The following is a 12,587-nucleotide window of genomic DNA, read 5'->3' on the forward strand; positions in this document are numbered from 1 at the left end:
TGTGTAAAAATCTTTTAATCTTGGTACGTTTTTTATCAAAAACATTCACATTACTTGAATACATTAAAAGAGTACAAAAGCATTCCAATGTACAGATGGACACACAAAAAAGGGAATGCTTTCTAGTGAAATTAGGAGTAAACACAAGAATGTTAAAGGAGAGAGTCTCATATTACCAGAGTCAGTGAAATTAACTGCCTTTTTTTTTTTTTTTTTTTTTGAGACAGAGTTTTGCTCTGTCACCCAGGCTGGAGTACAGTGGCACGATCCGGGCTCACTGCAACCCCCGCCTTCCAGGTTCAAGTAATTCTCATATCTCAGCCTCCTGAGTAGCTGGGATTATAGGCATGCACCACCATGCCTGACTACTTTTTGTATTTTTAGTAGAGATGGGGTTTTCGCCATGTTGGCCAGGCTGGTTTCTAACTCCTGACCTCAAGTGATCCGCCTGCCTCGGCCTCCCAAAGTGCTGGGATTACAGGCATGAGCCACCACGCCCGGCCATTAACTGCTTTTTACAACACAAACTATACCTGTTTGGAATTAGTTTTTAAATATATAAGCTACAGGATGTACAAACACCAATTTGAACAACTGTCAGAGAATTTTGTAATTCAGGAACATAGCTTCAAGTGCTTCATAATGTGGAAAGCAACTCCTAAAAACAGTAATTGGCTTAATTTCTTAAAAGTTAGAAAAAGCATTCCAGAAAGCGATTTGTTACAATTAGCAACAGAAGAACAACATTAGAAGTAAGAACACTGGGGATATAAGAACTGAGGTCCTCCAGTACCAAGAGATAGAATCAAACTTTTTCTCATTAGAATTTAAAGAATATAGCCATGCGCGGTGGCTCATGCCTGTAATGCCAACACTTTGGGAGGCCGAGGCGGGTGGATCACGAGGTCAGGAGGTCGAGACCATCCTGGCTAACATGGTGAAACCCCATCTCTACTAAAAATACAAAAAAATTAGCCGGGCGTGGTGGCGGGCACGTGTAGTCCCAGCTACTCGGGTGGCTGAGGCAGAAGAATGGTGTGAACCCGGGAGGTGGAGCTTGCAGTGAGCCAAGATCGCGCCACTGCACTCCAGCCTGGGAGCGAGACTCTGTCTCAAAGAAAAAAAAAAGAATTTAAAGAATATAGTTAAAGGAAAAATTCACTGGGCTCTGTGAAACAGGTTAAATATGTAACCGCTTCAAACAGAAATGACTTAGTCCTCTCACCTAGTTCTGAAAATGTACTAACATCCCATTTTCCATATCAAAAGCACATAATTTCATTAGCAAAAGCCTCTTTGTTTTAGACTTAAAATCACCTCTCATCCACCAAAGTTTATGCAGTTACCAAACTACTATTTTAATAACATTCTGACAGCTTTATTAAGGTAAAATTTATATACCGTAGATCCATTTAGAGTATATAGTTCAGTGGCTTTTAGTATATGCAGAGTTGTGCAACTGTCACCACAATCTAATTTTAGAACATTTTCATTACTCCAGAAACAACCCCAGTAACCATTTGTAGTCACTTCCTATTTCCCCCTCCCCAGCCCTAGGCAACCACTAATCTACTTTCTGTTTCTATTTATTTTAATAACATTTCAAACTTGTAATATTATTGTTCTCATGCCTATTCTAGGTCGTTGGCTCAGAGGTTTAAAAGCTCTTAAACTACCCAAATTTACAAGTCCTATGACATCCTCATTCAGAAAACATTCAAATGATGGTTTCATAATGTTGTGATAGTTCCATCTTCTAAGAGTTTTTGATCTGGAGCATATGTTTCAAATTCTATGTTTGTACTACTGCTAAATTCACTTAATTAGAAGAAGTAAAATCATTCTGTCGAGACTCAAAAGTGAGTTTGTTCTGTTTGTGTTAACGATTCCAGGCTTTTGATGGTAGGAATGGCTTTAGCAGTCTTCTGTGGTACACCATTATCTTAAATAATATTGTCACCTTCCCCACTGTCTTCATCCTTTGGCTCAAAGTTTGGTTCAATCTGCTGTGGTTAAGCAAGAAGGCTATTATCAGCAGATTGGCTGGAGCTACCAGAAGTCTGACTGTTCCCAGTAACATTATTCTCCTGGTTGCTGGTCTCACTGTTAGGATGAGGTGGCTGCTGTTTGTACTCATCATGTCTGTTTACTTGATTGAGATGCTTCCCTGAAACTTATGTACCATCAACTTCTAAAAACTTCATCATTAACAGTTCATAGTTCTGTGCTGTGAGCCAGGCCTGGAACAAGCCAGGATATAAAAGATCCCTGGGATGCTCTCTAAGCCATGTGGTGTCTCCCTTAGGCTAGAACCATCCTGCATATAGAGTCCTAGGGGATGCTTAGTTCCTGGGAGAACATCCACATCTATGATTGAAGACACAGGTCTGAAGTCTTAGGGCATAGCAGTGACTGGATATAGCCTTTTTCTGTGGTTGACAAAACCACAGAAAGAGAGATTTTTTTTTTTTTTTGAGACGGAGTCACTCTGTCACCCAGGCTGGAGTGCAGTGGCACGATCTCGGCTCACTGCAAGCTCCACCTCCCAGGTTCACGCCATTCTCCTGCCTCAGCCTCCCGAGTAGCTGGAACTACAGGCGCCCGCCACCATGCCCAGCTAATTTTTTGAATGTTTAGTAGAGACGGAGTTTCACCTGTGTTAGCTAGGATGCTCTCCATCTCCTGACCTCGTGATCCGCCTGCCTTGGCCTCCCAAAGTGCTGGGATTACAGGCATGAGCCACCGCGCCTGACCAGAAAGAGAGGTTTTAAGTGACAATATTATTAAAGACATTCTGGAGAAAAAGATCACTTATAATCCTGTCACCTTAACATTTTCTCGATTTATTTAATATTACTTTCCGAGTCTTGTCTATAAGTATGCATTTTCATGCAATGGTAATCTGGCGTGCATTCTACCTTATATCCTTTTCCCCATTAAAATAACCTTTATTCTACGTATTTGAAAACCTTGGCTGGGCTCAGTGGCTCACGCCTGTAATCCCAGCACTTTGGGAGGCCGAAGCGGGCGGATCACGAGGTCAGGAGATCGAGACCATCCTGGCTAACACAGTGAAACTCCATCTTTACTAAAAATACAAAAAATTAGCTGGGTGTGGTGGCACGTGCCTATAGTCCCAGCTACTTGGGAGGCTGAGGCAGGAGAATCCCTTGAACCCGGGAGGCAGAGGTTGCAGTGAGCCTAGATTGCGCCACTGCACTCCAGCCTGGGCGACAGAGCAAGACTCCGTCTCAAAAAAGAAAACCTTAAGGCTGGGCGCGGTGGCTCATGCCTATAATCCCAGCACTTTGGGAGGCCGAGGCGGGCGGATCACCTGAGGTCAGGAGTTCAAGACCAGCCTGACCAACGTAGAGGAACCCCGTCTCTACTAAAAATACAAAATTAGCCGGGTGTGGTGGCGGGCGCCTGTAATCCCAGCCACTCAGGAGGCTGAGGTGGGAGAATCACTTGAGCCCGAGAGGTGGAGGTTGCGGTGAACCGAGGTCGTACCATTGCACTCCAGCCTGGGCAACAAGAGTGAAACTCTGTCTCAAAAAAAAAAAAAAGAAAGAAAACCCTAATAATAAAAAAAAAGCAGCCTGGCACAGTGGTTCACACCTGTCATCTCAGCACTTTGGGAGTTCGAGGCAGGTGCATCACCTGAGATCAGCAGTTCAATTCCAGCCTGGCCAACATGTTGAAACCCCATCTCTTCTAAAAATAAAAAAATTAGCCAGGCGTGGTGGCGGGCGCCTGTAATCCCAGCTACTTGGGAGGCTGAGACAGGAGAATGGTTTGGACCTGGGAGGCGGAGGTTGCAGTGAGTTGAGATCACGCCATTTCACTCCAGCCTGGGCCATAAGAGCAAAACTCTGTTTCAAAAAAAAAAAAAAAAGGGGGAGAAATAGAAACTTTTGTGTCGTATACAGACACCAGGGTTTTGTATGTGCCTTTGTCTCTGTATCCCCCACCTCCGCATTCCCACATTCTCGCTAGATTAGCTGTCAACTTCCTCTCCTTGGCACCTCCTGGTGGCTCTCTTTACACAGTTGACTGGACTAAATGTGTGTACATACATGTATACTGTAAAACCTTACATATCACCATTGTAGAATCTCCCAAACCCTTCATTTAAACATGCACCATTGCTTGCTGGTCCTTTTTGTCCCATTTTTTGCTTCCGTAGTGCTATTTTCCCAACTACTGTTACCCTTAAGATTCCTGACTTCCCAGCCCCTTTATACCAAAAGCTTTCTTTGAGATTTTTCTCTTTCCGTGCCTTCCTGCCTTTCCACTTACCCAGTACAAAGCCTGAAGATGCTTTCACAGAGAAGCCTTAAATTATCCCAGCATACTTTATTGCACCCACACCTTTTCACTTCAAAAACCTTTTTGTCACCCTTGTGCAATATTCGTACCCTATTTTCTTCTATATTCTCAATTCATCTGCTCCATATATACTTGTTTTCTGTGGTATCATTTTCCCCACCTCCATTTCACTTAGATCCTATATTTTTTTTACCCTATCTTACCATTTTTGTTTGGTGCCTTCCTCCAAACCCAAGGTTTCTGTCTTTCATCAGTCATCCTTCCACCTTTCACTCTTAAACTCTGGTAATTCTGGTGTTCCTCCTTCTCAAAAAGCTCACACTCTGCTAATGTGTATATATTGTTCACTTGAGTGCTTCTGAATAAATATTTACTTTTCAAAACAGTGAAATCTGAACTATTAGCATGGAAACAACCTCTGGGAAGATAAGATCTCCACTCAAAAGCTTCAAATTGGGATTCTCCTGCTCATGTTGAATGATGGTTTTATCTAATATTTTCTGAAATAGGGTGACTACTTGAACTACACAAAATTGTGAAATGAGAATATCTTTGATTTTATTTATTTTATTTATTTTTTTTTTTTTGAGACAAAGTCTCACTCTGTCACCCAGGCTGGAGTGCAGTGGCAGTCTCGGCTCATTGCAACCTCCACCTCCCAGGTTCAGGTGATTCTCGTCCCTTGGCCTCCCAAGTAGCTGGGATTACAGGCGTGCGCCACCACGCCTGGCTAATTTTTGTAGTTTTTGGTAGAGATGGGGTTTCACCATGTTGGCCAGGCTGGTCTTGAACTCCTGACCTCAAGTGATCCGCCCACCTCAGCCTCCCAAAGTGTTGGAATTACAGGCGTGAGCCACTGTGCTTGGCCACTTACATCTATTTTGATTGACTTGAAATAAAATTTAACACCTCAGGGAAGGCAATTCTCATGTGTTTTGAATTATACTGAGCATTAATTATTCAGGATAATTATAGACTTGGAAATGTTTAATCCAGTCTCCTAGTCCATGCTGAAGTTCCTTTAAGTGATAGGAGGAACTCATAATCTACAAGGCAACCCAATCCATTTGGTGCTACTATCAATTGTTATAAAGCCCATCCTTGGGTTAAAATCTACTGTTTATAGTTGTGTTTAATGACCTTAATTCTGCCCTCAAGCTATATAAAATTTGGATCTGTTTTCTACATGATAATCTTTTAGATATCTTAAGGTAGTTAGTCTATCCTCTCTACCCTTCCCCTCACAGTTTTTCCACCCTTTGAGATAAATATCCTTCGCTATTCCAACTATTTCTCATATGATATTTTTATCATCCCGATTGCTCCCTAAGGATGTTAAACTTTGTTAATGTCCCTTCCAAAATGTATTTGGAACTGGAAATAATATCCCTTGGTAGCTGAATTAGATCTGGATGTTGCACATCTGGACACTAATGCAGTCTGAAGTTGCTGTAAGTTTTTTAGTCGACTTGTAATGTTGGCTTATGATGAATTTGTAATTAATTAAAATCCCAAGGTTTTAATCTGGAGGATTGCCTTTAAGTGATTTCTTCCTAAACTAAGTCTCCATCTTCTTTTAGTTATGCAACAGATTTTTTTTTTTTTTTTGAGACGCTCTCTCTGTCGCCCAGGCTGGGGTGCAGTGGCACGATCTCAGCTCACTGCAACCTCCACCTCCTGGGTTCAAGCAATTCTCCTGCCTCAGCCTCCCAAGTAGCTGGGATTACGGGCGTCCGCCACCATGCCTGGCTAATTTTCTTTCTTTCTTTTTTATTTTTTTTTAGTAGAGATGAGGTTTCTCCATTTTGGTCAGGCTGGTCTCAAACTTCTGACCTCAGGTGACCCACCCTCCTCGGCCTCCCAAAGTGCTGGGATTACAGGCGTGAGCCATCACGCCCGGCCTTTTTTGAGATGGAGCCTCGCTCTGTCGCCCAGGATGGAGTGCAGTGGCATGATCTTGGCTCACTGCAACCTCCGCTGCCCGGGTTCAAGGGATTTTTCTGTCTCAGCCTCCCGAGTAGCTGGGATTACAGGTACCTGCCACTACGCCTGGCTAATTTTTGTATTTTTAGTAGAGATGGGGGTTTCACCATGTTGGTCAGTCTGGTCTCGAACTCCTGACCTCAAGTTATCTGGCTGCCTTGGCCTCCCAAAGTGCTGAGATTACAGACATGAGTCACCGTGCCCGGCCTATGCACCAGATATTTTTTAAAAACCAGATGTAAGACTTTATACTTATCCCTATTAAATTTTATCTCATTAGCCTATCAGGTAGCCTTGGTTTTTTTTCTTTTCTTTTTTTTTTTTTTTTTTTTGAGACAGAGTTTCACTCTTGTTGTCCAGGCTGGAGTGCAATGGCGCGATATCGGCTCACTGCAACCTCTGCCTCCCGGGTTCAAGCGATTCTCCTGCCTCAGTCTCCCAAGTAGCTGGGATTACAGGCATGCTCCACCACGCCCGGCTAATTTTGTGTTTTTAGTAGAGTCAGGGTTTCTCCATGTTGGTCAGGCCGGTCTTGAACTCCAGACCTCAGGTGATTTGCCCACCTTGGCCTCCCAAAGCGCTGGGATTGCAGGTGGGAACCACCATGCCTGGCTGGTTTTTTTAAGACTAGTCAAGTGCAGAGTGAGAAGGGGGGAAAGAGTAGAACAAGGAGTTTGATCAGCCTTGGTTTCTTTGAATCTTGATTTTTGTCATCTATTGTGCTGATTCAACAAAGGGCCTTGAACCTAATGTTGGAATGTTTTCAGACATCTAGGAAATGATAATTCATCAGAAGTCATGGAGACTATATTCCAAAAGTTTTCCGCAGATATAACTCAGCTGTTGAGGTATATGATGAGTTAATACCACTATAAATTGACATGGCCAGGAAAGACTTAAGTCCATTGCCAGCTTACTTTGTGTTGAACGTTACTCCAAAAGAGATTAAATTCTAAGACATATTGTGTCAACATAAAGGCAAAAGAGCTAGCTAATTCTTCTCAAGAAATCAATTAATGGGCACGGTGGCTCACGCCTGTAATCCCAGCATTTTGGGAGGCCGAGGCAGGCGGATCACCTGAGGTCAGGAGTTCGAGACCAGCCTGACCAACCTGGAGAAACCCCGTCTCTACTAAAAATACAGAATTAGCCGGGCATGGTGGCGCATGCCTGTAATCCCAGCTACTTGGGAGGCTGAGGCAGGATAATCGCTTGAACCTGGGAGGTGGAGGTCGCATGAACCAATATCACACCATTGCACTCCAGCCTGGGCAACAAGAGCAAAACTCCATCTCAAAAAAAAAAAAAAATCAATTAATGCACACATAATATAGAGACAGAGTCATTGTTACCATTCTCTTATTTTGCCTTTGACAAGTTTATACTGAGCACGTTATCAGGCAATGTGGGAGATTCTGGAGAACCAGGTTTGCTTCATAACTAGGGTTACCATATGCTCTAGTTTGCCTGGGGCAACCCTGATTTATGCCTGTTGTCCCAGTGTGATTATTACTAGTGTGATTTTTCACTTTGAGAAGTGTCCAGGTTTGGAGGATAAATTATCTTTCTAATAATTTATACCCTTCTCATAACCTAACGGGTTCCTTTTAGTATTTTATCTGGGTTAAAATTACCAGCTATCATTTGGCAGCTCTAATAAGACTGCAACAATACTTATCTTCCATTTGAACAGATTGTTATTTGACCAAGGGAAGTTAATAGCAAAAGTAACCGCAGGGCACATGTATGTCATGGGGAAAAAAAAAAAAAAAAAAAAAAAAAGTAACAGCAATTAAGGTTTGCAGGTACTTAGAATTTTTCCTGAGCCACCCTCTAGAGGGCACTGTTACATATATAGCTGTAATTATCCAGTTACAACAAAAAAAGGGCTCTCATTCATGCATGAAAATCAGAAATATTTCATGCTCTTAAAGAACACATTGGAACCAATATTATGATTAAAACATTTTGCTAAGCAAAGAGATATTAAAAATTAATTCATTAACATTCTGAACATTTTTTAACTTGTAAAAACAACTTTGATGCCTTGAATATATAATGATTCATTATAACAATTATGCATAGACTTTAATAATCTGCATATTTTATGCTTCTTTCATGTTTTTCCTAATTAATGATTTGACATGGTTAATAATTATAATATATTCTGCATCACAGTTTACATATTTATGTAAAATAAGCATTTAAAAATTATTAGTTTTATTCTGCCTGCTTAAATATTACTTTCCTCAAAAAGAGAAAACAAAAATGCTAGATTTTACTTTATGACTTGAATGATGTGGTAGTGTTGAACTCTAGTATTTAGAATTAGAATGTTTCTTAGCGGTCGTGTAGTTATTTTTATGTCATAAGTGGATAATTTGTTAGCTCCTGTAACAAAAGTCTATTGCTTGTGTTTCACATTTTGGATTTCCTAATATAATGTTCTCTTTTTAGAAAAGGTGGACAAGTCCTATTTTCAAGAGAAGATGACTTTTAACAGTTTTGAAGGATCTAAAACTTGTGTACCTGCAGACATCAATAAGGAAGAAGAATTTGTAGAAGAGTTTAATAGATTAAAAACTTTTGCTAATTTTCCAAGTGGTAGTCCTGTTTCAGCATCAACACTGGCACGAGCAGGGTTTCTTTATACTGGTGAAGGAGATACCGTGCGGTGCTTTAGTTGTCATGCAGCTGTAGATAGATGGCAATATGGAGACTCAGCAGTTGGAAGACACAGGAAAGTATCCCCAAATTGCAGATTTATCAACGGCTTTTATCTTGAAAATAGTGCCACGCAGTCTACAAATTCTGGTATCCAGAATGGTCAGTACAAAGTTGAAAACTATCTGGGAAGCAGAAATCATTTTGCCTTAGACAGGCCTTCTGAGACACATGCAGACTATCTTTTGAGAACTGGGCAGGTTGTAGATATATCAGACACCATATACCCAAGGAACCCTGCCATGTATAGTGAAGAAGCTAGATTAAAGTCCTTTCAGAACTGGCCAGACTATGCTCACCTAACCCCAAGAGAGTTAGCAAGTGCTGGACTCTACTACACAGGTATTGGTGACCAAGTGCAGTGCTTTTGTTGTGGTGGAAAACTGAAAAATTGGGAACCTTGTGATCGTGCCTGGTCAGAACACAGGCGACACTTTCCTAATTGCTTCTTTGTTTTGGGCCGGAATCTTAATATTCGAAGTGAATCTGATGCTGTGAGTTCTGATAGGAATTTCCCAAATTCAACAAATCTTCCAAGAAATCCATCCATGGCAGATTATGAAGCACGGATCTTTACTTTTGGGACATGGATATACTCAGTTAACAAGGAGCAGCTTGCAAGAGCTGGATTTTATGCTTTAGGTAAACTTTATTATAAAACCAATAAATAGTTTCCCAAGTATGCCAGGGCTCATAAAAAGTAAATAGATGCCCTTAGCCCCTGAACTGGTAAATATTTAGGTATAACTTGGCATGATTATATATATATATATATGTATTATTCTGTGAACTCTTACGTTGAACCTGTAATGTAACTACTGAATTTATGTGAAAAAGACTACCATATTATCTCATGCTTCTCTTCATGTAATTGTTTTTAGGAAGTAGATAACCTGCAAAAGATGGTAGACATCCCCAATAGCAAAATGGGTCTAATAGTAATATTAACCATCATTTATTGAGCACTTAATACATATACTTCATGCATTTTCTCTAAGCTCAATACATATACTTCATGCATATACTTCAATGCTCAATACATGTACTTCATGCATTTTCTCTAAGCTTCACAATAGCTTTGTTTGTTTGTTTGTTTTTGAGACGGAGTTTCGCTCTTGTTATCCAGGCTGGAGTGCAGTGGCGTGATTTAGGCTCACCGCAACCTCCACCTCCCGGGTTCAAGCGATTGTCCTGCCTCAGCCTCCTGAGTAGCTGGGATTACAGGCATGCGCCACCACGCCCGGCTAATTTTGTATTTTTAGTAGAGACGGGGTCTCTCCAGGTTGGTCAGGCTGGTCTCAAACTCCTGACCTCAGGTGATCCACCCGCCTCGGCCTCCCAAAGTGCTGGGATTACAGGTGCATGCACCATGCCTGGCTAATTTTTGTACTTTTAGTAGAGACGGGGTTTCACCATGGCCAGGCTGGTCTCAAACTCCTGACCTTGTGATCCGCCCGCCTTGGCCTCCCAAAGTGCTGGGATTACAGGCATGAGCCACTGCACCGGCCATATGAGTACTTTCAAATGGACTGTGGTAGACATTTCAGGAAGGGCCATTGGAGTGATTGCTTCTAAAGATATTTTAAAAAGTTATACCATTATATATTTGACCCATTTATTTTAAGATTGAATTATGCCTATAAAATATTGGTTATTTCAAAAGATTTTATGTATGTACCATCATATAGTAATCTTGAAGGTTTGTTTAGTGTCATGTAGCTATAAACTTAGAGAAACTTAACAATTTCATTATGTAGAACTTTAATGTTACTAATACTTGGAACATAACTTGTTTTAAAATTTCACAGTTTGAAACAGTAAGTACAATATTGGTGGCCCAAGTAACATACTAAAAAGAAAGTATGGCCGGGCGCGGTGGCTCCCGCCTGTAATCCCAGCACTTTGGGAGGCTGAGGTGGGTGGATCACCTGAGGTCAGGAGTTCAAGACCAGCCTGGCCAACATGGCAAAACCCCGTCTCTACTAAAAATACAAAAATTAGCTGGGCGTGATGGCACGCGCCTGTAATCCCAGCTACTGGGGAGACTGAGGCAGGAGAATCACTTGAACCCAGAAGGCAGAGGTTGCAGTGAGCCGAGATGGCGCCATTGCACTCCAGCCTGGGCAACAAGAGTAAAACTCCATCTCAGAAAAAAAAAATAATAATAAAAAATAAATAAATAAATAAATAAATAAATGAAAATAAAGTATGCCAGGTGCAGTGGCTCACGCCTGTAATCCCAACACTTTGGGAGGCCGAGGCGAGTGGATCACTTGAGGTCAGGAGTTCAAGATCAGGCTGGCCAACATGGTGAAACCCCATCTTTACCAAAGATATAAAAAGTTAGCCGGGTGTGGTGGCGCATGCCTGTAATCCCAGCTACTTGAGAGGCTGAGGCAGGAGAATCACTTGAACTCAGGAGCCAAAGGTTGCAGTGAGCCAAGACTGCGCCATTACACTCCAGTCTGGGGAACAGAGCCAGAGTCAGTCTCAAAAAAATAAAAAAAGAAAGAAAGTAACAATTTTAGTTTTTAACATAAAACTTGGGCAGTTTTATTTTTGTCTTCTGTAAAAATACCTCACATTGAATCAGTGAATTTAGTGTGTATTTCTTCCTCAAAGGATAAAGATCATATATGTTACTTAGATGTGAATTTGAATGTCTTGTTTTAAGCTGTGAGATTTTCATGTTTTTTAGATGTGCTTAATTTTTAGGTGTTAAATGAATATTCTTGTGTAAGCTTCTAATTGCACAAATACATATATTCCTGTGTGTTTTCGTAGGTGAAGGTGATAAAGTAAAGTGCTTTCACTGTGGAGGAGGGCTAACTGATTGGAAGCCCACTGAAGACCCTTGGGAACAACATGCTAAATGGTATCCAGGGTAAGATATTTAATTGTTCATTGTACAGGCAAGTTAGATAGCATGCAGTGGGAGACTTGGATTACTTTTTACCTCAACTATTTTTACCTTCACTATGGCTTGAAATTCATGCTAGGTTTATAAAAATGAGCAAGGTTTATAAGCCTTCTCTGATGACCAAAACATTCACTGCTTATGTGTGATATCTGTGACATTCCGATTATCCCTTTTTTTTGTTTTTTTTGTTTGTTTGTTTTTTGAGACGAAGTCTCACTCTCTTGCACAGGCTGGAGTGCAGTGGTGCAATCTTGGCTCACTGCAACCTCCGCCTCCCAGGTTCAAGTGATTCTTGTGCCTCAGTCGCCTGAGTGGCTGGGATTACGGGCACCCGCCACCGCCACCATGCCTGGCTAATTTTTTTTTTTTGATATGGAGTCTCACTCTGTTGCCAGGCTGGAGTGCAGTGGTGCGATCTTGGCTCACTGCAACCTCCGCCTCCCAGGTTCAAGCGATTCTCCTGCCTCAGCCTCCCGAGTAGCTGGGACGACAGGCAAGCACCACCACACCCAGCTAATTTTTTGTATTTTTAGTAGAGGTAGGGTTTCACCATGTTGGCCAGGATGGTCTTGATCTCCTGACTTTGTGATCTGCCCGCCTTGGCCTCCCAAAGTGCTGGGATTCTGGCTAC

The 12,587-nt window shown here is 41.6% G+C and overlaps 1 protein-coding gene and 1 pseudogene across 3 annotated transcripts in view; one reads left to right on the forward strand and one right to left on the reverse strand.

Moving 5' to 3' along the window:
* The window catches only part of XIAP (X-linked inhibitor of apoptosis), a 51,110-nt gene that overhangs the window by 17,058 nt on the left and 21,465 nt on the right, over positions 1-12,587 (forward strand). For 2 of the 3 annotated variants that reach the window (XM_054471938.2, XM_063660379.1), the window contains exons 2-3: positions 8,770-9,678; positions 11,821-11,920. In XM_054471938.2, coding sequence (XP_054327913.1) covers positions 8,770-9,678; positions 11,821-11,920 — 1,009 coding nt within the window. The remainder of the gene's footprint in view (positions 1-8,769; positions 9,679-11,820; positions 11,921-12,587) is intronic. The other variant, XM_054471939.2, reaches the window with a different exon arrangement.
* On the reverse strand, positions 1,731-2,443 carry LOC129025409 (partitioning defective 6 homolog beta-like; annotated as a pseudogene).

This window comes from Pongo pygmaeus, chromosome X (assembly GCF_028885625.2).
Source record: "Pongo pygmaeus isolate AG05252 chromosome X, NHGRI_mPonPyg2-v2.0_pri, whole genome shotgun sequence".
In the NCBI taxonomy this organism is placed as follows: domain Eukaryota; kingdom Metazoa; phylum Chordata; class Mammalia; order Primates; family Hominidae; genus Pongo; species Pongo pygmaeus.